The sequence below is a fragment of the Rissa tridactyla genome, chromosome 6, assembly GCF_028500815.1.
Source record: "Rissa tridactyla isolate bRisTri1 chromosome 6, bRisTri1.patW.cur.20221130, whole genome shotgun sequence".
NCBI classification, from domain to species: Eukaryota; Metazoa; Chordata; class Aves; order Charadriiformes; family Laridae; genus Rissa; species Rissa tridactyla.
The window spans coordinates 14,563,032-14,589,672 of record NC_071471.1 but is presented as its reverse complement, the minus strand read 5'-3'; the positions used below and the strand labels follow the sequence as shown (position 1 = coordinate 14,589,672).

General features: G+C 48.1%; 2 protein-coding genes across 2 annotated transcripts; both read left to right on the top strand.

Moving 5' to 3' along the window:
* Positions 1 to 2,812, top strand: LOC128911071 (sentrin-specific protease 2-like). Its single transcript, XM_054205323.1, has 4 exons — positions 1 to 129; positions 549 to 752; positions 872 to 945; positions 2,797 to 2,812. The coding sequence occupies exons 1-4, from the start codon at positions 1 to 3 to the stop codon at positions 2,810 to 2,812; spliced, it is 423 nt and encodes a 140-aa protein (XP_054061298.1).
* Positions 2,813 to 4,063: 1,251 nt separating this feature from the next.
* On the top strand, positions 4,064 to 26,076 carry LOC128911070 (sentrin-specific protease 2-like). Its single transcript, XM_054205322.1, has 8 exons — positions 4,064 to 4,126; positions 14,637 to 14,654; positions 22,513 to 22,644; positions 23,063 to 23,266; positions 23,386 to 23,465; positions 24,572 to 24,656; positions 25,355 to 25,450; positions 26,014 to 26,076. The coding sequence occupies exons 1-8, from the start codon at positions 4,064 to 4,066 to the stop codon at positions 26,074 to 26,076; spliced, it is 741 nt and encodes a 246-aa protein (XP_054061297.1).
* Positions 26,077 to 26,641: the final 565 nt, after the last annotated feature.

Below are 26,641 nucleotides of genomic sequence, written 5' to 3'. Positions count from 1 at the left end.
ATGGAGAGAGAGGTCGTTGCCGCATTAGGCAAAGGCGAGCCAGATGAGATCCTGAGCAGTGCCTTCAAACTAAGGGTCACGCGCCAGGACGTCCACACCCTAAGGAAGCTTTGCTGGCTAAACGATGAGGTAAAAGTAGCTGCAGCACAGGGATCTTCTAATGGAGCGTTAATTTCAAAATACCCCTTCAGCGTGTACACAAGTCTTTGCAAAGTTATTTGATGACCTGCACTGCAGAGCCTAGAAATCTCTGAATCTCTGTGCAGTTCTTATTTTAGGTACTGAAGGGTCCGGTGCTTCTGGCAGTTCCTTTACTTGTATTGTGCCGCTTCCAGGAGTTAGTCCAGGTTCTTGGAGTGGGTGGCAGGTGTTTTTACCAAACTGCAGATGTAACCAAGTGGGAAATTCTCACAACAAAAGCTGGCAGCTGAGGCTGGAGTTCTCTCAGCTGCGTACTTCAGGGTGGCCAGAAAAGAGCTGTTGCTGTGCTTTTCATTTGGTAAGCTAGTGTCTTGTTTTACATCTCCAGTTTACTCTTTATGGTACAGGTCATCAATTTCTACATGGGTCTTGTGATGGAAAGAAGTAAGAAGGAGGGGTATCCATCAGTCCACGCTTTCAGTTCATTCTTTTATGAAAAACTTACTTCTGGGGGCTACAAAGCTGTAGGAAGATGGACCAGGCGTGTGGATCTCTTCGACAAGGACATCATCTTAGTGCCCATTAACTTGCGTTTGCACTGGGCACTAGCGGTGAGTCAAACGGGCTTGTTATTTAGAGTTGGGTGGGGAGAAAAAGCTAGCAAGAAAAGTCATGGAGGTTTGTGCAGCACAAGGTTGCGCTTTGTCTAACAGTCACCTTTGAATAACAGGTCGTAGACACCAGAAAGAAGACCATCAAATACTACGACTCCCTGGGACAAGGAGGGAACAAGATTTGTGAGACTTTGCTGTAAGTAACTGCTCAGTCAGTGCTTTTGTGTTGTGAATGAGGAGAAGGGTTTGGGATTTTGCCCCTGTGACAGGGCTGCAAGTTTCCACATGTCTTGTAGATAACAAACCAGAAATCTTGGATTCGCTTGCTGCGAGTTGTCTGACAGTGACTCCTTCCCTAGTGTCACGTCGTCCCCTCCACCCAGCGTCTTGGATGCCTGGGTTCTGCCACCTTCCCCCTAGAGCACAGACAAAGACATGGTAGCCCCGTGGCACACGGGCACCAACCTTGTTAGTGATCAATAAAACCCTCCTGCCATTCATCTTCCTGTGATCTTTCAGCAGCTCTTTTTTTCTCGGCCTGAATTACAGCGATGAAGAGTGATTTTTTTTTTTTCTTCTTTTGTTTTAAACAGCAAATACCTGCAAGAGGAGAGCCGTGAAAAAAGACACCTGAAGCTGAATGTTTCGGAGTGGACTGTTCACAGCATGGAGCCACATGTGAGTGAGCACTGCTTGCACTTGAAATGTGAACTAGAACTCCTTGTCACAAAGCTCTTAACGCTTTCTCATAAGGCAAGGACTTCAGAGAACAGCCATAAGCATCTTCTTCTGGTACCACATGGGGCTGCAAGTGGACCAGGAAACAGTGCTGGGATGAAATCTTTGAGCAGTGCCTCTCCTTGCTGGCCGAATACTTTGTTGGGTTTTTTAAAATTGCTCTGCCACGTGAAGGTGAATTTGGCTTTGCCCCCATTTCACAAGTCAAATTTCAAGTCTCTTTAGCAGTCGTCAGAGAACGTGGGCTGCTTGTTTGCAGCCCAGATCCTGGCACGTGACAAAGCAAGGGCTTGGGCTGATGTTTCTTGCCAAGTTAATAGTGAAAAGCAGCACCGAAAGCCTCGATTTAAGGGATGTCACTTTAGAAAGACACTGTAGAAACCTCCAGACACCTTGCAGGGAGGAAGCCTGCTGTCCCTTATCAGCCTGCCAGGAATTTGGCTTGTAACATCCGAGCGTAGGAAGCCGAGGGGAGGGATGATGTGCAGTTCCTGGGGTCTGTTCCTCGTGTTGGGGAGCGGTTACTGGGGATGGTGCAAGTTCAGGAGTGTCTGGTTAGGGTATTTTTGGTAATGGGTGCTGCTTCCAAGTTGCTTTTCCTTGAAGATAGAGGCAAATTCTCCATCTTCTTTGCATTCGTTAGGAAATCCCTCAGCAATCAAACGGAAGCGACTGCGGCGTTTTCACCTGCAAATACGCAGATTACATCTGCAGAGACAAACCGCTGACCTTTACACAGGTGAGTGAAGGTTCTAAACAGCTCCAGCCCCTTTCGCACAGAGACAAGAGCCAGGGAAGTTACGCAGCGGCTGAGGTGTCTGCTCCCAGTGAGATTCCTCTTGGGGGAGATACTGGAGCCAGTGGGTTTGTGGGATCTGGCCTTTGGATCTTTGGGAGAAATGGGTCTCAGCCTTTGACCAGTGAAGACGCTGGTTCTTTTCCAAGGCAGTGCTCTTCTGTGAAAGTGCTTGTGAGCTGTTGTGTGGTCAAGGAGATCTGGTTTTGGTGGCATGTCACCCTCTTAGGAGCTGTGTGGGTGAAAGACAGGCTGTACCCGAAGGGCAAGTGTTGACAGTTCTTAAAAGGAACTTCATAGTAAAGAATTAAGTGGGTGTTTCTGCGTATTTTGTGTCTCTTTCTGCCATGAGGTGCATTTCATGGATTTTCTTTTCTTTTCAGACCCACATGCCTTACTTCCGTAAGAAGATGGTGTGGGAAATACTCCATCAGGAGCTGCTGTGAGACCTGCACGACAGGAGGAACCGTTCTTCTAGTTATTTTTCTCATACGTTATTGTTGTTAGATGTTTTTCTCCGTAGGTTAAGGAAAGAGTTTTTCTCTGTAGGTTAAGAAGTAGTGGTTAAGATTATTTCCCCCGCCCCCCGCCTGCCCCTATTTTGGAGACAGTAACTCTCTTTGAAATTAGCTAACACACCTTACGTGCAAGCTGGAAAGGTTGGTGTCACCTGGCCAAGGGAAAGGTGAAGAACAAATGCTGTGAACTTCCATCGCAGAGAGGGCTGCTCACACCTCGCAGCGCACGTGGCCACCTTATGGACGAATGGGACTCATCTGGTGGTGGTGACATTGCATGAGCTGAACTTCTCTCACAGCACACGTGGTCACGTTATGGACAAATGGGACTCATCTGGTGGTGGCAACAGTTGTGTGAGCTGAACTTCTCATCCCAACAAGAAGCTGCTGAACTACTGTTTCCTCAAAGAGAGTTTTCTTCTGTTTCTGGAATAATCTACCATCTACTTGATGCCTACAAGTGGATTTGTGATGACCATCAGAAGAAAGCATTTACCATATTTTGATTTGCGAGAGAAACCCCTGTGGTTGGGGTTGGTTTGGTTTTTTTCTTTCTCCAGGGAGTTTTATAATGTGACAAGAGAAGTATTTATTTATTTTTATTAAAATAAATATTTAAATTCTTTAAAGAGCCTTACTGGAATGAAACTTGATCTGGTAATGACAGTGATTTTTTTTTTTTTTTTTTTTTTTTTTTTTTTGGTCACTGAAGAAAAGGTTGACATACCAATGTGGGTTTTAGCTCACTGACAGTGTATGGAGGAAGAAGACTCTGGCCAGGCTGGGTATCAGAGCACCAGAACCTCCAAGCGATTGTCCCAAAATGCTGAAGGGACAACCAGGACGTTGTTCAGCAGCGAGAATCCCAGTAACAGCCAAGTAGGAGATTATTGCTGCTCTGCCGCAGGCGCTGCCTCCAGGCGTCTGCCCAATGAAGAGCTTGTGTCGATCCTCGCTCTGTTACGCTCAGACCCAGCTAGATCAGTTTAAACATGGTGTTTCCCACTTTCTTTCATTTTTTTCCCCCCTCTAGCTTACACTCCAGAGCTGGAGTGGGATTTCAGGTCTTTCCTTGACCATCGCAGAGGGAAAATTGCCCAAGAGGTGGTTTGGAAGCTCCGTGTTGGAACGCTTGTACAAATGACCGTGTGGTGTTGTTTCTGTAATGGCAGTTACCATCATGTGAGGTGATTCCTGCCCGGTGATGCGGTCTCTCCTCTCCTCATCTTTGGGGGAAAGCTGGTGATTTTGGGGCCATGCCCTCTGTCGCCGTCGGTGGGATCACCCTTCCGCCTTCCCGGGCTGCTCCTCGCCTGAAGGTCTGCTCTCCTGGGCCGGCTGACGCGGTGGTTTGGCTGTGGTGCGGGTCAGCAGCCACATCGCTCTCTGCTTTCAAAATGATGAGCTTAATCTATCCCCAAATCAGAGGAGATTCTCCAAAGGAAGAACTATTACAAAGGCCATCTGTCGTGGTTTGTCCCTCCATGAGATACTACATCTTCCTGGGATTCCGGAGGACGTGGAAGATTTTAGCTGTTTATTACCGCTAGGACGCAGTAGCTGAATGCTTGAAGTGTCCTTTCCCCTTCCCTTGGGTTCTCGCTGTCTGGGGGCTGCAGTTTTGAGGCTGACCCTGTGCTCTGCTGAGTACAAAAGCAGAATTTGTGGGTTTTTTGTGGGAAAAAACCCCAGTGAACCAGAGAACAAGCCCTGCAGAGGGGCGAGTGGGGTAAGGACACTGCCCAGGTCCTCCTGGGCCCCCCCCGTTAAGCAGAGGGGGCTCGGGGGTGTGATGGAAGGAGCAGGGTGATGCTGCTGTGAACACCTTACCTGGTGCCTTCTCTGTCCTCTCCGCGACCCGCCAAGGACTTGTGTGGAGTAAACCCCGTCGGGGGACACCTGCTGCTGGTCGCTTGGCAGCGCTTGTGGCTGCTGAAAGCCTCTGTGTATGAGGCGGTGGGGAAATTGTACGCGTAGCAGCCGCCGTCCCCTCTGATCCATGGCTCTGGCCCTTCAGCCGGGGCTCGTGTCCTTGTGCCCCGAGGCGGTTCCCGGAGAGCAGCCCCTGGGGAGCAACAGCCTGTTAACACTGTGCTCTGGGTGAGCAGTTGTGTGGGAGCTGGGCCTCGCTTCTCCTTAGGAAATGGCCTTTTGGAGATGACGAGCTTGCTCTTTTTCGTGCTGATGGGCGAGCGCGTGTGCGGTGTGAGTAATGCCCTGCCGCCCTCGGCGGGGCAGGGGGGACACACACTCCCCATGGGGCTTCTTCGCACAGTTGTGACGCTGCCGGCTGCCCCGTGAGGTGGTCCTTGCTCACAGGAAGGCCGTGGAGGGGGCTCAGCCCCCAAGGCTGGCTCAGACCTGGCCTCACATGGCCAGTGACCACAGGTCTACCAGGAGCAGAGTCATCCTCGGCTGGGGATGGCGGGGGGACAGCAAAGGTGAAAACTGATGCTCCCTTTGTGATTGCTCATGCTAGAGGCAGGGAGGGGATTTATTTTGTTTCCAAAACACGTGGGCGTGACAAGTGCCCTGATTTGGTGCTTTGAAGTGTTACAGGAGCGGCACCGGAGCCTTCCCCCCTCAGGGGCCACCTCTCCGTGGCACTGTGTCCCTGGTGCCCGATGGGTGGGAGGGAAAGAGCACAGCTCTAGGGACCGTGGGGGTTCCCGTGAGAGCCCGCGTTTGGAGCACTGCATCCAGCTCTGGTGCCGCCAAGAGCAGAAGGACACGGAGCTGTTGGAGCGGGGCCAGAGGAGGCCCTGGAGATGCTGGGAGGGCTGGAGCCCCTCTGCTGGGAGGACAGGCTGAGGGAGTTGGGGGTGTCCAGCCTGGAGAAGAGAAGGCTCCGGGGAGACCTTCGAGCCCCTTCCAGTCCCTAAAGGGGCTCCAGGAGAGCTGGGGAGGGACTCTGGATCAGGGAGGGGAGCGACAGAACAAGGGGTGCTGGTTTCAAAGGGACGGAGGGGAGATTTAGATAAGATCTCGGGCAGAAATTCTTTGCTGTGACGGTGGTGAGCCCCTGGCCCAGGTTGCCCAGAGAAGCTGTGGCTGCCCCATCCCTGGAGGTGTCCAAGGCCAGGTTGGAGGGGGCTTGGAGCAAGCTGGTCTGGTGGCAGGTGTCCCTGCCCATGGGATCTCTCAGATGATCTTTAAGGTCCCTTCCAACCCAAGCCATTCTCTGCTTCTCTGATTCCACAAAAGACAGGATCCTGGCCTTGGCCCCGCTCGGCTGGGCAGGACCACCTTTTTTTCCTCATCAGCCTGTAATTTTTCAACTTATTGCAGCATCAGGAGGAGTTGTGGAGGTGATAAGGAGTTCAAATTTTTAACCTTCCCTGGAGGTGGAAAAAAAAAAAAAAATTTAAGAGAACGTAATAATTCTGAGCAGGAAACTGCAGTGTCTGGCTTGGAATATGGCCTTTTCTCTTTCAGAGTCACTGTGAGAAGCTTTAATAGTACAAGTGTTTCTACTTCAGTGGAGATGAGGTTAGGAAAATTTGGTTCCCAGGAGGTTAAAAATGCTACATGGGAATGAATGCTGAAAGACAGGGATGAGAGAATAGACTCGTCCCGCCCCCGGTATCACCTCTCCGTTGATGTCTTCATGTCCTTCCTACAACTGTTATGTTTTTAGGGAGGTACTATTACTTCTGACTTGCTTGAGGTGGATTTCTGTTGTGTTAGTTTTTTTATAACAAGTTGATGTAGTTGCTGTTGTGCAAGTCAACTGAAAACCAGTTCAAGACGGCAGCCGAACTTTAGTAAAGGTTTGCCAGGATAACCTGCGCTGTATTTCCAATCAGAAGGAGTGGGAACACGAAGACCTTTCGAGCAAAGTCTTTTTGAAACACAATTGTGCAGGGTACGACAGGACAGCAATTGCTATCCCACCTGCTTCCCTAGTCTCTGCTCTTCTGTTCTTCCTGCTTCCCTACTCTTCCCTTTCCTATACTTTGATTTCAAACAAAAAATAATAAAATCACGTGCGGGCAGTCTTCCCCAAGGCTTCAAATGAGCGATGGCTGAACTTTTGTGAGTCATAACTAGGTAAGGTGTATGTGTGGGGGTGTGCTCTCCCCTTTTCCCCCCCCGGCTCCTGCGCAAGCCATGGCCATCAGCAGGAGTTGTTATGAGTTGCACTTGAACTGTGGGAGATGGCTGGCGACACAACCAAAGCACTGTCTGGAGTGGGACCCTAGGTACCCTGTTCCCATGGGCATATGACTATAGGTCCATTATCTTACTCCAGAAAGAGTGGACAGCCCAAGAGCCCTTTGAGCTCTCCTGCACGGCAGCGGGCTGCACGACAGGATCTCCCCTTGAGTGGGGACGCTCGCTTAAGGTTCTTCTCCTCGCGCTTGAGCGATTCCTTGCCGCAACAGATTCTCGGTAAGTGACTGACAGCATGCTAAACTTTGCAATCTTAGCTAAGTGATCTAAGGATGGATTGCGCATACAGAATCCTTTAGACATAAACCGTTGAGCAGGTCTGGGACTAGGATTGGATCCAGCCGCACCTCGACTCCTCTCTGAGAAGGAGTTTAGAAAGCAAGGGGGTCCTTTCTGAACCTCGTGACTCAACGGGAGGGTCTCCCTGAGAGCTTGTCTGACCCTGGCCTCTATGCAGTGACTAACCCAGTGTACCCTGGCATCGCATCGCGTAAAACACTGTCGCATTCACTACTAACTTTGTTACATCACTGTTTTATGTTCATAAACGTTTCACTACTCTCTTACAAGCCAAGTTATTCACTCCGCCCGTGACAGTATGCAATGTACGTGTTTGTAAAATTAAGAGAGAAAAGCACAGAGCTACAACCTGCTATTTCAGACTAGATCAGGGAGCGGCTTTTCTAATGCTCTTGCTGGTGTTATTTATGACATTTTTGGCTTACTTAAGGCTTCTATTTTACCGAGTCAATGGCTTTTCTACTTTTTGAAGCGGGAAGCGCTCAAGTCTCTGCAGAGTAGCAGCAGCGTTTGGATAAAGAATCTAGGATATAACTTTCCGACTGTCTGTTGAGCTGCTCCAAGTCCATGCTGCCAACAAGAATTGTGCTCCTGAAAACGTGTTCTGCTTTCTCCCTTATACTAGTGTTTGGACAGCCAGTCGGATCTGGGAATTAAATCAGCTGATTTTTTTCCCCTGATTCCGTTTCCAGCTGCGTTGCTTTGCAGGCTTGACTGGATTGTGGAGCCACGAGTCCTAGTGTCAGCATTGGGGATGGAGAAGAAATACCAGGTGCTTTCGCAAGTAATGGGACTTGCTATTTCAGCAGCAAAGCAAACTGAAACTGGTTTATGTCACAGTTTAAAAAGGGAGGGGAAAACAAAAAAGAAGGGAAAAAAAATTGGAAGTTGTGGAAGAAGAACTAAGGAAGCAGTTTGAGAAGGTTCGAAACAATCTGATAGCTGGATGCCACCAAAAGGACAGGTCGTTCTTTGTGTTCTTCCTTCATCAGCTGCCCTTGATCTGACTTTTTGTTGGGCTGGTCGGTACCCGAAGCTGTCAGAAAATCCTTTGCTTTTTGCTGCTGGACTAGTCTCCTGCCGGCTTGGTGGCACGGAGTGAGCCCCAGGGCCAGTGCAAGCGGCAGAGGTGGTGGGAGGAAGCTGGGCTTCCGTGCTTCTTGTCTGATAGTCTCATTTTTCAAAACACATTCTTGTCTTTTTTCACTTTTTTTTTTTTTCTTTTTGGTGGAGTGTGGGAACTGTCATGGGAAGGGACTGCTCTGCTTTCCCTCCCAGTGGATTCCCAGCCCCCCCAGCAGTGATCTGGTCTGGTGCTGGTGTGCTTCAGGGGGAGAGAGGCAAAAGCTGTTCCTTCTCTGTTGGATCGGTTGCTAAATTGAGTAGCAGGGGGGTGGAAGGGGTGTGAGGTGAGCGCAATTACACCTTGCGTAAATGTTATCGTAGATTTGATGATGTGTAATGTGGGGCTGCAGCTTTCCTTAAGAAAACAAGTGGAAATACGTAATTGTATAGGAATTTAGGATTTAAAAAATACCTCAATCCCTTTATTTGCCGGTATCTTCCACTAAGGAAGTGAAACCTGTAACTTGGGTCCCCGTGAGGAAAACCTGGATCTCGGAAGCGCAAAGAACACGCGGTCCTCACTTCCATACCTTACGGCTGCTTCTGTCCACGGAACCCTTTTCTGTCTGCTGCCCCCCAAATAATGCTGCTGCCCTGGCATTCCCTGCCTGTGGAGCAGGTGACTGTAACGCACCTTGATGAACGTGCTCCGAAATGTCATCCCTACAGCATTACCCGTTGTTTTCAATATGCTTCAAGGATGGAGAGAATGATTTGGAAACACACAAGCCTGGACTTCAGGGCTTCCACCTCGATGCCAGCAATGCCCAAGGAAGGGGAAGAACTGTTGGTAACCATCAAGGGAGCTGGTGGTTTGTAAAATGGACACGTCACAAATTCAAGGTCAGAACAAAATGGTTATTTAATACCAACACCAGTCCTGATCTGCTTACCAGCAGAGTTTGAATAGAGGGAGGATAAAGAAGTTTGGCTTTTCTTCTTTTTTCTTCCGCATTCATTCCAGGAGCCTGGTTTGGCAAGAGAGCAAGGATTAGGAAGAGAAAATGCCTGAAGAACAACAGAATGAGCTAGTAGAGACTGTGGAATTTGGGTGAGCTGTGGAAGTGGCTTGTACGAAGCCTCAATATGTGTCAGGATGCTGGGGCGTAAACTGCTTTTGGAGGGATGCAGGCTCCTGGTGTTTGACATTTTAGCCAGGGAGGATTTCCTGGGACTTGGTGGGGGGTGAGAGCTTTGCCATTGTAGGGGTTATTACCAGTCTCAGGAATAGCTGGAGCAGGTGAGGTGCCAGGAGTTCCTTGGAGGCTGGAAGTACTAAAGAGGTGGCATAATCCTGTAAAATGGGGGAGATTGAAGAGGGAGGTTTCAAAGAATGATGATCTGGAAACAAAAACGTGGGTGTTTAAAAACTGGACAACGTTGTAAAGTCCAAAAGAGCGGAATGGATCTAAGCCAGCTGTTTAATTTTCTGGTTTAGATACACGTCTCTTTCTTCTCAGATCACAGGTGTCCCGCTTCCACATCCATCTTAACGTGACAGAGCAAAGATTGTTCTAAAAATATAGCAAAGGGATGAAGACTTCAGTCATTTGCTTATGCTCATGGAATTTCTCTACTGATTTCTTCAAAGCTTATTAACTTCTAAACACTAGAAAGGGGTACGGGGTATGTCTGTGGGCAAGATCCTCCCTGCTGCTTCCCTCCGGTTGTGCATTTCTGGTGTCCTTCTCGGTATCAGACCACCCGTATTTCGACAAGGTTCCTTCTGTCTTGCCTGATCCCGCCAAGAGGGTGAAGTTTTATGAACAGAAGTCTTTTTCCCCAAAGGAAGAACAGCCTTAGTTTGGGGTTTGGCCCTTCTTTAATCTGGCGTTGTCTAACTCTTTTACAAAGAGTTGAAGGCTGCTTACAGCGCTATTAATACATTAACTCAGAACTCATGTCTGTGGATTGTTTCCTTTGGAAGGGAATAACGCGTTGAGGTTAAATTTGTTGTTTGTAACCTAAATTAGTTCTCAGGATTTGCACTGCCCTTTGCAGGGTTAATATGTGAGGTGGCCATAGTTTAGGACACCTCCTCCAATATTTTGACGGAGAAGAATATGGCCTTGATTCTCTTGCTCCTGGAAGTCACTGAAAATCTGCTTCATCCTGCGAGTTGTGTCCCACCCCGTCCCCACAGTGTTGGATGGGAGGCAATTGTAAATAGTTCAACTTGAAGTTGTTTGGAAGTGGTTTAAGCACGATCCCATGTTGGTTTAGCAAATGAATTTCAGAACGCTTAATCTGGAATGCCCATTAGGCTGAATATTCAGGTTTAAGAGATGCTACAAAGACAAACCAGGTGATTTTTGAAAAAAATCCGGTACTGCGGTGTCATGGCTGAGCGTTCTTGATCAGAATTGACACAAAATTTAGAACTGTTTGGTTTTAGGAAAAAATAGAATTCTGCTGCTGCTGAACTTGAAATGTTCTTTAATCTCTTGAAAGAAAGAAAACCTTCTGGTGTGGTCAAACCAAGCGTTTAGGCAATGGCACTGAAGTTAAGTTTTATACCGATTAAAAAAAAGTCTCCAATGCTAATGAGGGTCTGTCATTACCAAAGAAGATTGCAAGTAAATAACAGAGTAGAGGGGGTATTATTTGAGAACAGTGTCTGAGCGTGTGACACAGGATTGCAGTTTCGGTCGGTGGAAAATGAGGATTTGTTTGGAAGTGTGAAGCCTGCACATGTAATGACACTTGTGCCGGTGTGTGTATATATGGATATATATGCACCACGCGGCAGGGGAGGGAGCAGAGCCCATCTCCAGGAGTGCTGGGCACCTCTCTGGTGACACCGGGAGACAGAGCAGGGTCTCCGCACGCCTCCCCCAAAGCCATCCTCCCAGCCCAGACCAGATGTGGAGCAGACGCTGCAGCGGGGCTTCGCTGAGCTGATGTGCCACCTCCATGCAAGCCCCTGCCATGGCAATGGTGGCGGGAAGCTGAGGGACCCCTGCCCGGCACTCCTAGTCCTTCTGGGTCCACAAAGAGGTGGTGATGGCCACTAATCTGGCCACTGTTATGCCACTAAGTTGAAATATGCTGCTTCAGCATCCAGTTCTATGAAGCTGCTTTCACACTTTTCTCCACCGTGGACAGAAACGGGAGTGTTGCAGGTGAGTTTTGGCTTCACAGAGAGAAACCGAGAAAAACCTCGCATCTTTCTTTACCCAGGAACTCAAATGCCCTGCGCCCCCTCCAGCTCTCGGCTGCAGGATTCAGCTAACACCTGCGGGATGGGGAGAGGAGAGGGAGGCAGAAGCCGACTGAAGAGGCATCTCCAAGTCGCAGGCCCTGCGGGGGGCTGCCCTGCCCTCTGCCGGGCTGCTTCCACCGCCCACCCTGCCTGCAGCCTGCCTGCAACGCCTCTGCCATGGCCACTTCTGCCTCCAGCGCTCAGGCATCTTCCTGGGCCAGAGCCCTGAAGCATAAAGTGGAGCGGCAATTAAGTTCCTAAAGTAATGAGGAAGGTCGTTGTCATTAAACCAGACACCACCATCACTTAAGACTCCCTGCAGGCGTCAAAAGCTAGGGGGACCTCCTGTGACAAGGGCTGTCCCAAAGGGCCATTCCTGCCCTGAGCCCTTTCATCTGCCCCCTTTGCTCCTCTTGGACTTAACCATTCATTTTCATTCCTCATGTGGAAAAGGCTCTCCAGGACGTGGCTGCAGCAGCACGGGCACATTTCCACCCCAGAGGCAACACCTGATAAACCACTAGGAAGAACCCTATTAAACCCCCCACCCCTTAACAGCGGGGCAGGGCAGAGGATGGCCCCCGAGCGCCAGCCAAGGCCACCAGGAGCCAGCTCAGCACTCGCCAGCCCCACAGCGGCCGCTTTAGCCGGGCTCCCTGCAGCGGGCCCTTGGCCGCCGCTACATCACAGTTCGTCACAATGGTCGAACGCAGCGTCCGCGTCCCTAGTTGCAGCGGAGCCATGGCGGAACCGCACGCAGCGCCTGCAGCTCCCCAGCGGAGAGGCACAAAGCGTCGCTTGGGCCGTGAGGCCAGGGCTGGGTAAGCGGGGCCTTGTGGGACCCCCCGGGGCCTGCTTGGGGGTAACAGGAGTCTCGGCCCCATGGCGTCGGCCTGAGGGGCTTGAGCCGTTAGCCGCTCTGCGGGCTGGGGCGCAGTGTGGTGTCCTGCCCCGGGGTCCCCGCCACGCTCCTGGGCTGGGCTCGGCCCCTTGAGGCTTTTCCGTGAGAGAAGGATGAACAATTACGGGCGTGAGTGGTGAAGGTGGTGGGCAAAGGAGATAAGCGTTAGCTACTCTCGTACTGCACTGCTGAAGCGCAGTCTGCGATTTTTTGGGATGGGGGGTTACCCTGTGAAAACTTGAATTTTTTACAAATTCAAATTATAAATCTTAATGAAGTGCCCTCAACGCTGGTGGGGGAGGAGGTTTTGAAAAGAGGAGGGCCTGAGCTTCTGTGGGAGCCTACAGAGTTGTTGAGTTTTCCTAATACCTTCTTTCTTTCCTGTCCTTGCTAAGGAGGCAAGTCAAATGCTGGGCGTAAATAGGTGCTGTCTCCTGTAGAGCGTGGAGAAGGACATGAATGCGTCTCTCCCTGGAGAGCGGTCTCAAGTTGCTTTTATGTTCTGGCCCGTTTTTTCGGCATGTTTCAAATACTACTCAACACTCTGTGCGCTTCCCTGTTTCTGGCGGGTCCTTGGCAAAACCCCAGTTGCAATGACACAGTTTAACCTCCTCCCGGGGTTGTGTATTCCCATGGGAGAGAGAGGTAGCTAGGCTTAGATTGATTTTTTCCTTCCCTTTTGTCCATGCACGTTCCCTGGCCATGCCCGCTTCAGAACAGCAAAGGTTTCCACGTTTATTTCTGAACTGGCAAGAGAGAATTCATCTTTTCTTGTGATCCAAGTAATTCTAGCCCTCCAAGTGTCTGTTAAAGTGAAAAAGGAGAAGACAAGGCTGTCACAGGTGTTGGGTGCTCTGGTAAAGGTGGAGAAAGAGGCACTTGTGTTCACAAACTGTGGTTATGAACCGCAGTCAGGCGTTTAAACCGTGCTTCTCTGAGGAAGTAGCCTTGAGGAGGTTGGATTGTGCCGATCCCTGCAGAAGAATGAGGCTGGAAAGCTTTCACTGAAAAGCAGCCCAGAATGAGCTAGCTCTTGCTGAAGTCGAGCAGGAGGATACCAATATTTTGGGTTCCTTAGTTTTACCTTCTGCCACGTCAAATATGCTGAGTAAGGTTGCATTTTTATTATAGTGTATTTGCCTTTCAGACCTCCCTCCCCGATATTTTCTGCCTGACTTTAACAGCATAGTAAAAGCAAATATTCTTGGTATTGTATGAAAGGTGCCGCTAAGGATATCGGTTCCTTTTTGTGCTCCTGATACAGAGAGAAGATGAGATAGTCCATGAGTGGTGATAGCAGCAGGTTTTGGGGGCCTAACAGTTTAAAAGGAATGATTTTGTGTAAGAAAGACGGAAGAATTCTTCAAAGAATCCTTGGCGTCTGTCATGGCATTTTGTGGGGCAAATAGAGGAAAAAACCAACTAGGAGCAACCTTTGTGCTCCATTCCCAAAGTAAAAATGTGTACTGGATTTTATCGTTGTTATCAAGTGATAGAATATTTGGACATACGCTTAATAAGAAAGGGTGCAGCTAAGAATCCTTTGAAGAACGAGTTCCCGAGCACTGCTTTAGCAGTAAGTTATTGCAGTGGGTGTCTGCATGAGTTGCTTTCCCACCTTTTGTTTCCTGTCCTACTTAGTCTTTTCTTTGCAACTCCGTGTAGTGACTGAGGAACTTGGAAGGCTTAGTAATGGCTGGTATGTGGCTTTCCTTGAGGAAAGAGGAAAACTTGGCATCGTAACTTCTGCAAGTTTTTGGTGATAGGAACAGATGTAAAATGTTAGGAAGCATTAGGAGAATGAGGAAAAGAGGCCTAATAGGGTGTAGTGGGATAATGAGCTGTGTGTGAGCGGTCCGTTGCCTGGGAGAGGTTGTGGGGGGTTGATGGGGGATGCTCAGCGGTGTGCTCAGGTTGGGTGTGTGTGCCTGAGATGATCACAGGGGTTCTCGGAGGAGGAGACCTTTGGGCTATGAAAAGTAACTTTGGAAGTTTGGGCCCTGTGAAGGGAAGTCAGCCTGGTAGAAGCTTCAGGAAGTTTCAAACCACTCTTCTGTGTGTTCTTTCCTCAGCATTTGTACACCTGTGGAGGATCCCGATGAGCCTCCAGCCAAAAAGAGAAGAACAGGTATTGGACGTTACAGAAGTCTTTAATAGGCCTGATTTTTCTTAGGTTTCATCTGCCTTAGAAAACTCTGGCTTTTGTACTTCTTTTTACTTTTCTACTTTTTCTATTTTAGTTTATTACTTTTGTAATAACCACGTACATGTAATAAACTACATGCGTGTGTGGAGGTGGGAGGAGGATGAATTGCACCCTGTGCTGCTTCTCCGGAAACAGGGAATGTTCCCCAAAGCAGGGTTTTTTTGCAGATCTGGCTGGCAGACTCACGGGTGGGTTAGTCTTTGAGCTGTGGCTCTGAGGGGCTGCTCAGTGAAGCAACTAATACAAAAATTGCCACCAAGTGCTGTTGGCAGAAGGGTGTGAAACTTGAAATGGGTTACTCTGCTTTAGCTGTGGCTTTGGTGCCAATAGAAATCCTAATCTCCTTTCCTATCATGTTCTTATATGGCCTGTCTTTGCTTTTTTAGATTTTGACAACTCTGAGCCTGGAGACAAACCTGAAGAAGTTTCCTCTGTGGTGAAGTTGCAACGCAAGGCAACTAAACGTCGGAGAGCGTCAGTCAGGGACGATGCTGTGAGCACAGAGTCTGGGGAAGGGGTTAGCAAGGGTTGGGAAAATAGGGCGAATCTGTGGAAGATGAAAGAGCAAGCGTCTCTCCCTGAAGCGTCCTGAAGTTGGGCCTTCCAGATACTTTCCCATCATCCCAGTTTATGGTTGTCCTGTGTTTGTAAACTGTTGTTACTCTCTTTCTCAAGCTTGTAGTTAAGGAATCAAAATACACTACTTTGCAAGAAAAACTGCGTACTTCCTCTGGATAAACCTCCTTCTGATAGGTTCATAATCCACCGTTCCGGGGGAGGATGGCTGTAGGACTCGGACTCGGTTAAAATGAGTCATGAGCTGCTTGACTTCCCAGTTTGGTTCAAGTAGTAGTGCTATTTTTCTTATTGCCCTATAGGATAAGAGGAATAAGAATCTGTCATGCTCTGACTATTAGTTCGTGAGAGAGTCATTCTCTCTTATTTGTTCAAAATATGTTTTTGAAGGGCTAAACTACCACACTTTGGACTAGTGATAACTGCGTGACAAGCTTATATTGTTTTAATCACTGCAGATATGAGAGCCTGTATTAAAAGCCTAAAGTGTACTCGTCAGAGATCCTGCAAAGATTGCCATTCTTCCGCAGTCTGAGCGGGCAAATCATGGTCCCCAAGTCAGAACAGAGTTGACTAAATTTCAGGACGTTTATGTTTGCTGACATTCACATGGAATTCACGTTTTACTCTCGTTGTTTTCCTTTTTTTTGTTTGCAGTCCACCTTTTCTGAGCCTCCAGCTAAAAGACCAAGATGGTGTATGGAAGAAGGAGGAACACTACGGATTGGTAAGGCTGACATGGAGTTATGAACTCGTTTCTTTTTCACCCGCCCTTGTGCACCGTACAGCTGGACCCCTAGAGTTCTGTAGGGCTTATTGCAGGCACAATACTAGGCAGCGTCTGGGAATACTTGAGTGTGAGCTCTGATTCCTGCCTGCATCCTTGCATTGCCTCTGGAGTGGAGCCAGGCGTTGATCTTGTCATCTCAGTAGACGAGCTGCCTTGGATGCAGTCCTTCAGTTCTGATATGTCCACTGTTGGCTTGCCAGAAGTCAATTGTTTGAAAAGCTGATTTTGGGTAGTAGGTCCTGATAACCCTTTTTTATTTCGGGTTTTGGCTGGCAATCCCTTGTGTGCACAAGTTTCTGTAGTTGCCAGTATGAAACTCTGAAACTCTCCTCAAGTGACATAACACAAATAATATTATGATGTAGGAGAGAAAATGACAAGTTTTCTTTTGTGAAGCTCTTTACCGTAAACTCATAAAACCCTTCAATTTCTTTTTGTAGTTATCGATGCCTTACGCTCACTGTCCCTTTGTGACAAGACAATTCCGCGTCTGAGGTAAAAATCCTTCCGTTTTCTTGGAGTTCTTCTCCGAAAGGTTTATTGCCTTTCTCTTTTGTTGTTGAACTTCCTCCGTATTGCCTAACATTTGTATTTGTGTCCACAGAGCAATATTCCTCCAAGGTAGCCTGGAACTCCCTCAGGCTGCTGTACTAAGGGAGGTCTCCAGCTGCTTTTTTGGTTTTTTCTCCCCCGACTGATTTTAAGCTTTTTCTTTAAATCCAGATACTTCATAGCCACAGGAGATTAGATAAAGATTAAAGGTCTGTGGTAAGAGGAAGTGTAGAACTTGAGAAGAGGCTGAGGTGACAAACAGCAGTGTATCTTCAAGGCAGTTGTTCCGATTTTCGCTTTGACTTCTCTGTACTTTCCCATGAGCTAGTTGAAGACAGCAGGTCTTCATCTAAAGGTTGTAAACATCTCGCGTCTGTCTCCATCATCATCAGCGTACGTGCTTTAACACAACAGCTGTTGGTAAAGCTAGCATCAGGAGCTGCATATTTGAACCTTCTCTTGATACTATTTCTTTTGCCCTTGATGTTTTTAGCACAAGCCAGAGGGGCAAGCAGGACATCAAACCTGCCTCAGGCAGCGTCTTGACACCGAGGCCACCCATTAAGGAGCGCGCTGCGCCAGAACGCAGCACTTTGGAAGCCAGCAAAATGGGGAGGCTTTTCTGTACTGCTGAAGAGGTAACCTGAGTGCGAAATGTGTCTTTTGAATGGAAAGAACTTAGCACTGATAGCAAAACGGCGTGTAAAGGCTGAAGGAACAGTTTGTAACAGCACAGTGGGTGTAGTGAAAGAAGTTGAAGGGATGCTTCTGGGAAATCAGCATATAGCATTTCATTTGCCTTTACGTGCATCAAGTCTTGGAACAGAGCAGTGGTTTGTTGCCAAAGGATTGAATTTTAAACCATTTTCATGGACCTGGTGTAGTGGGGGAGGACGCTGCAGCCAGTTTCCCTTGTCAGTGGAGCTGTACTGCCTTGTCACTAAGTATGTATTTGTTGCAGAGTTGTTTCACTATGTTGTCCTTAACCTAGCTCAACTCTGCTCTTTAGGTAGCAAGTCTAAAAGGATGGCGGAGGGAAAAAACCCACTGAGTTGCTGCTACTCCTTCCTTACAGGGCTATCTGAGAGGTCTTTCCCTGTCCTTTCCTTCCAATACCTGAAGGAACCATTGGAAAATTCCTGATGAGCTTACATGGGAGAAGAATGTAGGGCAAAGTGCTGGAGAAGCAGGCCATGGCAAGCTGTGGAGCATGATTAGGATACGCCCGGGGACTCATAGCAGCCAATCATGATGTCTATTGGCAGGAATGCCTATTAGCCTGAATTATTAGGCAAGGGGTGCAGACCATAGCTGAAGAGCAGAGGCCCCCAATTGAGGAAACAGTTGCAGAAGGAATTTTGAGCGTTCTGGTGGGACACGAGCTCCTAGAGCAGGGCTAACACAAAAGGAAGGTGGGAATTCCTGCTAAAGTAAATGTGAATAACGTGCCAGTATTTTGGGAGCAGCCTGTGCAGTCCACGCTATATCCGGATGACAAACGTTTGCTTCACATGCAGTGGTTCTAAGCTGTTTGTTTTTCCCTCCATTTTGCTAGGATGTTCAGCGAGGAGAAAAGGTGAAACATCAAAAGCCTTTGGAACCAGTAAAGGAAGAAGATGCTGGAAGCCGTCCTAATCCAGAGCCGACAAGGTTCCGCAAGTAATTATAGGCAAAATTACCTTTAACTTCTTGGTGGTAACTTTGTAGGTGTTGTACATGGAAGCGGAGGGGATGACTGTGTCCTACTGTGGGGGTTCTGGGCAGTGTCCCAGGGCAAGTGTTGGGGCAAAGTAATTTTTAAAAGACCGACCCCCCCGCTTCAGCTCCCTGCAATGAAGCACGAATAGTCCCTGAATGATCTGTTGGGCTCATATCTCAGAGCAGAGCTGGAGCATGTGAAGCAGATTCCTTTCAGGTGAAGCTAAACCAGAGCGTGTTCCCAGGGCACGTGCCTAATGCACTCCGACTGCTAATGAGCATGTAGTCTCTGAGGTCAGGGTAGAGCAGGTCTGAAGTAAAATGTCCTCCTCGGTGGCCTCCTCAGGTTAATCCAGCTATTTGTAGGATGTGCAAAGAATGTTTCTTTCTTTTTAAAGACAAACCAAAAAAGCCACTGATTGACTGGTAAAGGGAACAAATACCACGATTGATTGATCTCTCTTGAAATTCTGAAGAGACAGAAAATTGGACTCGTGTATCTTCAGTGTGCCCGAGTTGAAAGTGGCCGAGTTTCTGAACGTAAACTCCCCATGGAAATCCCTTTGCATTTTGTCCGGAAACTAGTGCAGGAGACAGGATGTTTCTGCCAAGGGATTAAACAGCTTAATTTTACGTTACGTATACCTGTTGCTTTACCCATGACTTCCAACTCTAACGTAGACAGTTGCGTCCGTCTGAACTGGATCTGTCCTAGTGAATTGGTATGTACTGACAAGAAATGCCCTAGGTATAAAAATAGTGATTCTCCTCTGTTGTTTTTGCTGCACCAAAGGGTTGAAGCCTATTCCAAGGAACCTGTGATGACTGACCCGGAAGAAACAAAAGGAGGAGATGTTTATCCATATCCAACGCTAAGGACTGGTGAGTATCCCCATGATTCAAATCCCTTCCAGTTTGTAGGTAGACTTCAAATGAAAATAGGGCATTTCCTATACACTCCCACATGATATTCAAAGTTCACACTGCTTGCCAGAGTTCAAACTTCCTAATTTAAATATTTTTTTTTTATTTATTTATTCCTCAGAAACGGAGAGCTACGTACATCTGATGGCAATTGAAAGTTGACTTATTTTTTTAATACTACTGCTTTTCTGTGCAGGTATCAAATTGGTAGGTGTTTGCTGCCCAGAGCTGTCTCAGGGAGATGTTGTGACCAGGTAGAGTCTCTTTTCATCACGGTTCTTGTTTCTTTTGGCTCTGTGCGCGTGTCTCTTTCCGTGCCTGTTCTTCTCCCCGCTTTAAAGCCTAGCGCTCTCTTTAGCCGTGCGGCACTGTTGTGTGCTGGAATTGTCAATGGTTCACCTGAGCGTGAGGGGAGAGAAGGAAATAAAGGAACGGATAGAGTATGACGGGTTGAAGTGAAAGGAACATTTTCTTGCCTTTTTTTGTGGATTTAACTACCAAGGGAAGTCATTTGACAAAGCTTGTGATAGCTACTCTTACCACGCTGGACTGAAAGTGGAGAATACTGTGAGAGTCTGTTGTAGGTCTCCCTCCTGAAAAAGGGGGTCTTTGGTGACAAGGCAAATTCTTGGTTTTGAGGAAGGCACGTATAGACAGACATCTTTACTGTCTGTGTATTTGTTTGCTCTTCAGAGTCTGTGTGGTTTTACTGGTAATCCTCTCCAAATGGGGACAGTCACTCTCTTGACTAGCCTACAGAAGGCAAGTAAATATCCTGTAGGTGTCCCATTTTTCATTCCCTGTGCTGGTCTTAGTTCCCGTAAGCTAACTGTATGTGGCTGCAGGTAGAGTTGCGGGTGTTCATGTTATACCTTGCAGTATAAGCCCTAGCACGGAGCATTTATCCCCAGTAGATCCCAGAGCACTTGACAGAGGAAGTGCTGGTTGCTTCCCTGTTTTCCAAATAATGAAACTGATCAAGAGAAACCAAAGGAGTCTTGCACAGGGAGATGGGAAGGAATTTACAAAGCTCCAGCGCTTCCTTCTATGCCAGTCTCGCTGCTCCGAAAGAATCGTGCTGGAAGCGGAGACGATGTTGTCACACGTGTGCAACCAAGGCTGTAGTCAGCATCAGCCTTGAAAAAGCATTTCTTGTCCAGAAGGTGAATTCTTGAGAATTCTGTGGGACAGTACAGGTCCACAGCTCACTGCTCTCTCTCTTTCTCTCTCCCTCTCCTCGCAGGGGCTCCCCACCAGCAGAAGAATGTCTGGAAGAGGACGGAGCGGTGAAACAAGCTGTTGCAGTTGCAGGGGTAAGCTTGTGTTATTCATGATTTCATTTTTTAGGAAAATGTATCTGGTTGTGATCAGAAATTTTTGCGCTCCTCCCTTTCATTACTTCCTCAACAATATCTGTATTCATCCAGGTCGTTTTTCCCAAGGGAAGCGGGAGCATGATTTGTTGAGTAGCACGATCACAAAGGGTTTCCCGCTGCCGTTCATTTTGTTTCTGGACTATGATGAGCGCACTACCCTATACTATTTTTCTTCTTCCCCTTTGATGTGTTGGGTACAGCCTCAGAGTCTTTACTGCACAGGCTTGGTTGACCTGCAGAGCCGGACTGTGGTATCTTTAGTGGTGTCTTGTTTTGTGAGATAGGAAGTACATCTCTTTGACTTTCGTCTCTGGTCAGGATTGAGATCAAAATTAAATTTTAGTCCTGGAAATCAGAGCTATTAATCTCCATCTCAACCTGATACCTACCTGCGGAGGCTTTTCTGGGGTTCTTAACGCTACTCCAAGCCAAACTAACTTCCTGCCTCTCTTGCCTCCGTTTAGTTTTGAGTGCAGCACTACATGGGTGCGCAGTTGGGATGCAGTCCTCGACAAAAAGTAACTTTGGAGTCGGCTGGTTAGATGCGTGTACAAAAGCCCTTCCAGTTTTAGACATGAGCAAGATTTTCTGTGCTATCCCCTAGCAAAAAAATCTGTGCTGGATTGGTAGCTTAACGTCCTTTTGTCTCACAGGAACAGCGTGGAGCTCAGATCGCAGAAGGTGTGTTATGCCAAGTACCTCTGGCACCCGCCCAGGCCAAAAAGTCACCCGCCCTTGCCGTGAAAGGAAAGAAAGTCATAAGGCTGAGAAGAATAGGAAAAGACTTTACTCCGCTCACAGAGGTACCGTAGCTGACGGGCTGTTTGACAAAAGAGAAGGCTGTGAAACAGCTGCAAGGAACTCCATTTGTTACAGGTGGTTCTTCAGGCTTTTTGAAATCTGAAGAACTTGCATTTAAGCTGTTAGGGAGTGTCTGCAGCTGTGACTTCCCAGTGCAAAGGTCAGCACTAAAGCTGGTTTGAAGGATTGAAAGGATTTAAGCACTTGATGCTCCACGCACTCCTTCAGTTGTGCTAACCTAAGGGTTGGTGGGGCTTCTGTTACTCGGACAAAAAGGAGTCCACGTTTAACAACAGCCTCCCCTGCTTGTCTGAGTGTTGGCCGCTTTTATTCTTGGGAGTTGCAGTCTGATCGAGCGCCCCCTTTTTTGCCTCTTGAGGATTGACTTGGAAAGGGCTAGCAAGTCCAGAGTTTACAACGTCTGCGGGGTGATGCTCAGTACAAGGAAAACCAGGGGTTTTCTTATCCTGCTAGCCCACGTTCAACCGAGAAGAAGATGCTCTGGCAGTTCAGAGTATTTTATACTAACAGACCCAGTGGTTGCTTTGCATTCCCTAAGCAGAATTTCCTTTGCATGGAAACCTGCAAATGACAACCAGCTGCATGCACAGCCTGGACTCCCGATTGCCTGACTGCAGTGTAGCTGCCTCGGTTTCTCCCTTTGCTGGTACTTCAGCTCCCTTGAAGTTCCCCCACCTTCCCATTCTTTCAGGCTCCTGACGTAGCTGCCTTGGCATGGAGAATGCCTGCTGTGGTTGCCTTAAACCTCAGCGTTGCGAGGGCTGCAGCATCGCATGGGAAAGGCGTTTGCTGTGTGTTTGCTCGTCCCTGCGTTTTATCTCAGCTTCCTTGGTGAAAACAAATTGAGGCAAACCTGGGCCCTGAAGTTCCAAGTCAGGATGCTGAAACCAACCAACCAACCAAAAAGGGCGATTGCTAACCTAGCCGAAAGCCGGCAAAGGCAGTTGCTCTGTCACCTGAGCTTCATTTCCAGGCCGTGTTTGAGCTGAAAGGTGCCCACAGGTTGGCATACTCGACGCTCTGTTTCACAAGTCCTTCCCCATTTAATTGTCCATTTCAGGCCATGGAGAGAGAGGTCGTTGCCGCATTAGGCAAAGGTGAGCCAGAGGAGATCATGAGCAGTGCCTTCAACCTAAAGGTGACTCGTGAGGACATCCACACCTTAAGGAACGGTTGCTGGCTAAATGATGAGGTAAAACTAGCTGCAGCACAGGGATCTTCTAATTGAGCATTTCTTTAAAAATACCCCTTCACCGTGTACTTTTCAAAGTTATTTGATGACCTGCACTGCAGAGGCTAGAAATCTCTGTGCAGTTCTTATTTTAGGTACTGAAGGGTCCAGTGTTCCTGGCAGTTCCTTTACTTGTTGTGTTATGTGCTTCCAGGAGTTAGTCCAGGTTCTTGGAGTGGGTGGCAGGTGTTTTTACCAAAGTGCAGTTTGATAAACAACTGTAACCAAGTGCGAAGTTCTCTCAACAAAAGCTGACAGCTGAGGCTGGAGTTCTCTCAGCTGCGTACTTCAGGGTGGCCAGAAGAGAGATGTGGCTGTATTTTTCGTTTGGTAAGCTAGCGTCTGATTTTACATCTCCAGTTTACTCTTTGTGGTACAGGTCATTAATTTCTACATGGGTCTTGTGATGGAGAGAAGTAAGAAGGCAGGATATCCATCAGTCCACGCTTTTAGTTCCTTGTTTTATGAAAAACTAGCTTCTGGGGGCTACAGGACAGTAAGAAGATTGACCAGACGCGTGGATGTCTTCCACAAGGACGTCATCTTAGTGCCCATTAATTTGAGCTTGCACTGGGCACTAGCGGTGAGTCAAACGGGCTTGTTATTTAGAGTTGGGTGGGGAGAAAAAGCTAGCAAGAAAAGTCATGGAGGTTTGTGCAGCACAAGGTGGTGCTTTGTCTAACAGTCACCTTTGAATAACAGGTCATAGACACCAGAAAGAAGACCGTCAAATACTACGACTCCCTGGGACAAGGAGGGGACAAGATTTGTGAGACTTTGCTGTAAGTAACTGCTCAGTCAGTGCTTTTGTGTTGTGAATTAGGAGAAGGGTTTTGGGTTTTGCCCCTGTGACACGACGGCAAGTTTCCACATTTCCTGTAGATAACAAACCAGAAATCTTGGATTCGCTTGCTGCGAGTTGTCTGACAGTGACTCCTTCCCTAGTGTCACGTCGTCCCCTCCACCCAGCGTCTTGGATGCCTGGGTTCTGCCACCTTCCCCCTATAGCACAGACAAAGACATGGTAGCCCCGTGGCACACGGGCACCAACTTTGTTAGCGATCAATAAAATGGGGCTATTGACGAAAGGGAAGAATTTGAGGGCAGAAGTGTTTGAGGATACCACTGGGTGCTCTTTGTAATTCTGACATTCTCGTTCAAGACAGATACCGTGTAGCCAGCTTTTGCAGCTGTGTCAGCTGGCACGCACACCTCTCCAACGTAACGGGGACAGGTTTTCCTGTTGTGCAAGCAGGCGTCCTTAGAAGTCTCTGCCACTGATGCAGAGGTAGTAAAACCCCTTAATCCAGCAGCTTTGTAGCCCAAGAGCAAGGAGAGCGGCCCCGCAGAGACAAACCAAGCGTTGGTTTAGTCCGGTGCTGTCCTGAACAGTTAAGAGCAGGTGCCTGGGAAAGGCTATAAGAACAGGTCTGCATCCAGTCCTTTTTTCCAGCAACTGCTGGCCTGGAAACTTCCTCAGCCAGAGGTGCTGGCCCAAAAGCTTTTGTATTTGTCCTTCCGGAGGCGCACGCAGTCTGTGGGATTCAGGCACGTGGTGGGCTGACGACATTAGGGTTCCTTGCTTGGTTTTTCTGTTCTTCCTCTGATAACATGGGATTTGGGGTTTTTTGACCTCTGCTAAGCAATGACCTTATTTGGAATTGTCGGAATTGTCGGTCTCATTCCTGATGGTTAGCTCGCAGCCTCTCGCAGCGTTTGTAAATTTAAGATTTGGATTTTTCCTCCAAATGCCTGAAATCAGCTGCTGTGAGGATCCTCTGACATGTTTACTCTCCGGCCATTCGTCTTCCTGTGATCTTTCAGCAGCTCTTTTTTTCTCGGCCTAAATTACAGCGATGAAGAGTGGCTTTTCTTTTGTTTTCAACAGCAAATACCTGCAAGAGGAGAGCCGTGAAAAAAGACACGTGAAGCTGAATGTTTCAGAGTGGACTGTTCACAGCATGGAGCCACATGTGAGTGAGCACTGCTTGCACTTGAAATGTGAACTAGAACTCCTTGTCACAAAGCTCTTAACGCTTTCTCATAAGGCCAGGACTTCAGAGAACAGCCATAAGCATCTTCTTCTGGTCCCACATGGGGCTGCAAGTGGACCAGGAAACCGTGCTGGGATGAAATCTTTGAGCAGTGCCTCTCCTTGCTGGCCGAATACTTTGTTGGTTTTTTTTTAATTCCTCTGCCACGTGAAGGTGAATTTGGCTTTGCCCCCATTTCACAAGTCAAATTTCAAGTCTCTTTAGCAGTCGTCAGAGAACGTGGGCTGCTTGTTTGCAGCCCAAATCCTGGCACGTGACAAAGCAAGGGCTTGGGCTGATGTTTCTCAGCAATAGCGAAAAGCAGCACCGAAAGCCTCGATTTAAGGGATGTCACTTCAGAAAGACACTGTAGAAACCTCCAGACACCTTGCAGGGAGGAAGCCTGCTGTCCCTTATCAGCCTGCCAGGAATTTGGCTTGTAACATCCGAGCGTAGGAAGCCGAGGGCAGGGATGATGTGCAGTTCCTGGGGTCTGTTCCTTGTGTTGGGGAGCGGTTACTGGGGATGGTGCAAGTTCAGGAGTGTCTGGTTAGGGTATTTTTGGTAATGGGTGCTGCTTCCAAGTTGCTTTTCCTTGAAGATAGAGGCAAATTCTCCATCTTCTTTGCATTCGTTAGGAAATCCCTCAGCAATCGAATGGAAGCGACTGTGGCGTTTTCACCTGCAAATACGCAGATTACATCTCGAGAGAGAAACCGCTGACCTTTACACAGGTGAGTGAAGGTTCTAAACAGCTCCAGCCCCTTTCGCACAGAGACAAGAGCCAGGGAAGTTACGCAGCGGCTGTTAATTGCATCTGGTGCAGCGGCTGAGGTTTTGTACCTCTCTCCGTTCTTGGGAGATAGTGGCTGGGCTGGAACTTCCAAGTGGCCTCAGCAGGGCAGAGCTGTGTTCTCCATCCTGGCGTCCGGTATCTGCTCCCAGTGAGATTCCTCTTGGGCGAGGTACTGGAGCCAGGGGGTTTGTGAGATCTGGCCTTGGGATCTTTGGGAGAAATGGGTCTCAGCCTTTGACCAGTGAAGACACTGGTTCTTTTCCAAGGCAGTGCTCTTCTGTGAAAGTGCTTGTGAGCTGTTGTGTGGTCAAGGAGATCTGGTTTTGGTGGCATGTCACCCTCTTAGGAGCTGTGCGGGTGAAAGCCAGGTTGTACCGGAAGGGCAAGCGTTGGCGGTTCTTAAAAGGAAGTGTATAATAAGGAAGTAACTGGGCGTTTCTGCGTATTTTGTGTCTCTTTCTGCCATGATGTGTATTTAATGGATTTTTCTTTTCTTTTCAGATCCACATGCCTTATTTCCGCGAGAGGATGGTCTGGGAAATACTCCATCAAGAGCTGCTGTGAGGCATGCTCTACCAGAGTAACACTGTCATCACCTTTGGGTGACTACCTCTTCTTTTAGTTACTTTTCTACTACCTCATTTGAAATAGCAGCAGGCACACAAGTTTTTCTCTTTAGGTTAAGTAGTAGTGGTTAAGATTGTTATTTCCCCCCCTGCCTGCCCCTATTTTGGAGACAGTAACTCTCCTTGAAATTAGCTAACACACCTTAAGCACAAGCTGGAAAGGTTGGCGTCACCTGGGCAAGGAAATGGTTAAGAACGAATGCTGTGAACTTCCATCGCAGAGAGGGCTGCTCACACCTCGCAGCGCACGTGGCCGCGTTCTGGACGAATGGGACTCATCTGGTGGTGGTGACATTGCACGAGTGGAACTTCTCTCACAGCACACGTGGTCACGTTATGGACAAATGGGACTCATCTGGTGGTGGCAACAGTTGTGTGAGCTGAACTTCTCTTCCCAACAACAAGGTGCTGAACTACTGTTTCCTCAAAGAGAGTTTTCTTCTGTTTCTGGAATAATCTACCATCTACTTGATGCCTACAAGTGGATTTATGATGACCATCAG